General features: G+C 71.0%; 1 protein-coding gene and 1 long non-coding RNA gene across 2 annotated transcripts in view; one reads left to right on the forward strand and one right to left on the reverse strand.

Moving 5' to 3' along the window:
- The window catches only part of LOC102369623, a 102,608-nt gene that overhangs the window by 94,180 nt on the left and 8,159 nt on the right, over positions 1–269 (reverse strand). The gene's annotated exons all lie outside the window — the stretch shown is intronic.
- ZCCHC24 (zinc finger CCHC-type containing 24) overlaps positions 7–269 on the forward strand; it is a 205,652-nt gene continuing 205,389 nt past the window's right edge. Inside the window, exon 1 of the mRNA XM_025197707.1 lies at positions 7–266. Within this exon, the coding sequence (XP_025053492.1) occupies positions 37–266 (230 nt within the window). The 5' untranslated portion in view covers positions 7–36. The remainder of the gene's footprint in view (positions 267–269) is intronic.

Consider the following 269-nt stretch of genomic DNA (forward strand, 5'->3'; position numbering starts at 1 on the left):
GGGCCGCCGAGCGCGGGGTGCGCGGCGCGGGGCAAGATGAGCCTGCTGTCAGCCATCGACACGAGCGCCGCGTCCGTGTACCAGCCCGCGCAGCTGCTCAACTGGGTCTATCTGTCGCTGCAAGACACGCACCAGGCCAGCGCCTTCGACGCCTTCCGCCCCGAGCCCGCCTCGTCCCAGCACCCCGAGCTCGGCTACGGCAAGGGCGGCGCGGAGCTCGGCTCCTCGCTCAGCTCCAGCTATCTCAACAGCTGGTTCCAGCTGCAGCG

This window comes from Alligator sinensis, unplaced genomic scaffold (genome assembly GCF_000455745.1).
Source record: "Alligator sinensis unplaced genomic scaffold, ASM45574v1 scaffold188_1, whole genome shotgun sequence".
Classification (NCBI taxonomy): Eukaryota; Metazoa; Chordata; order Crocodylia; family Alligatoridae; genus Alligator; species Alligator sinensis.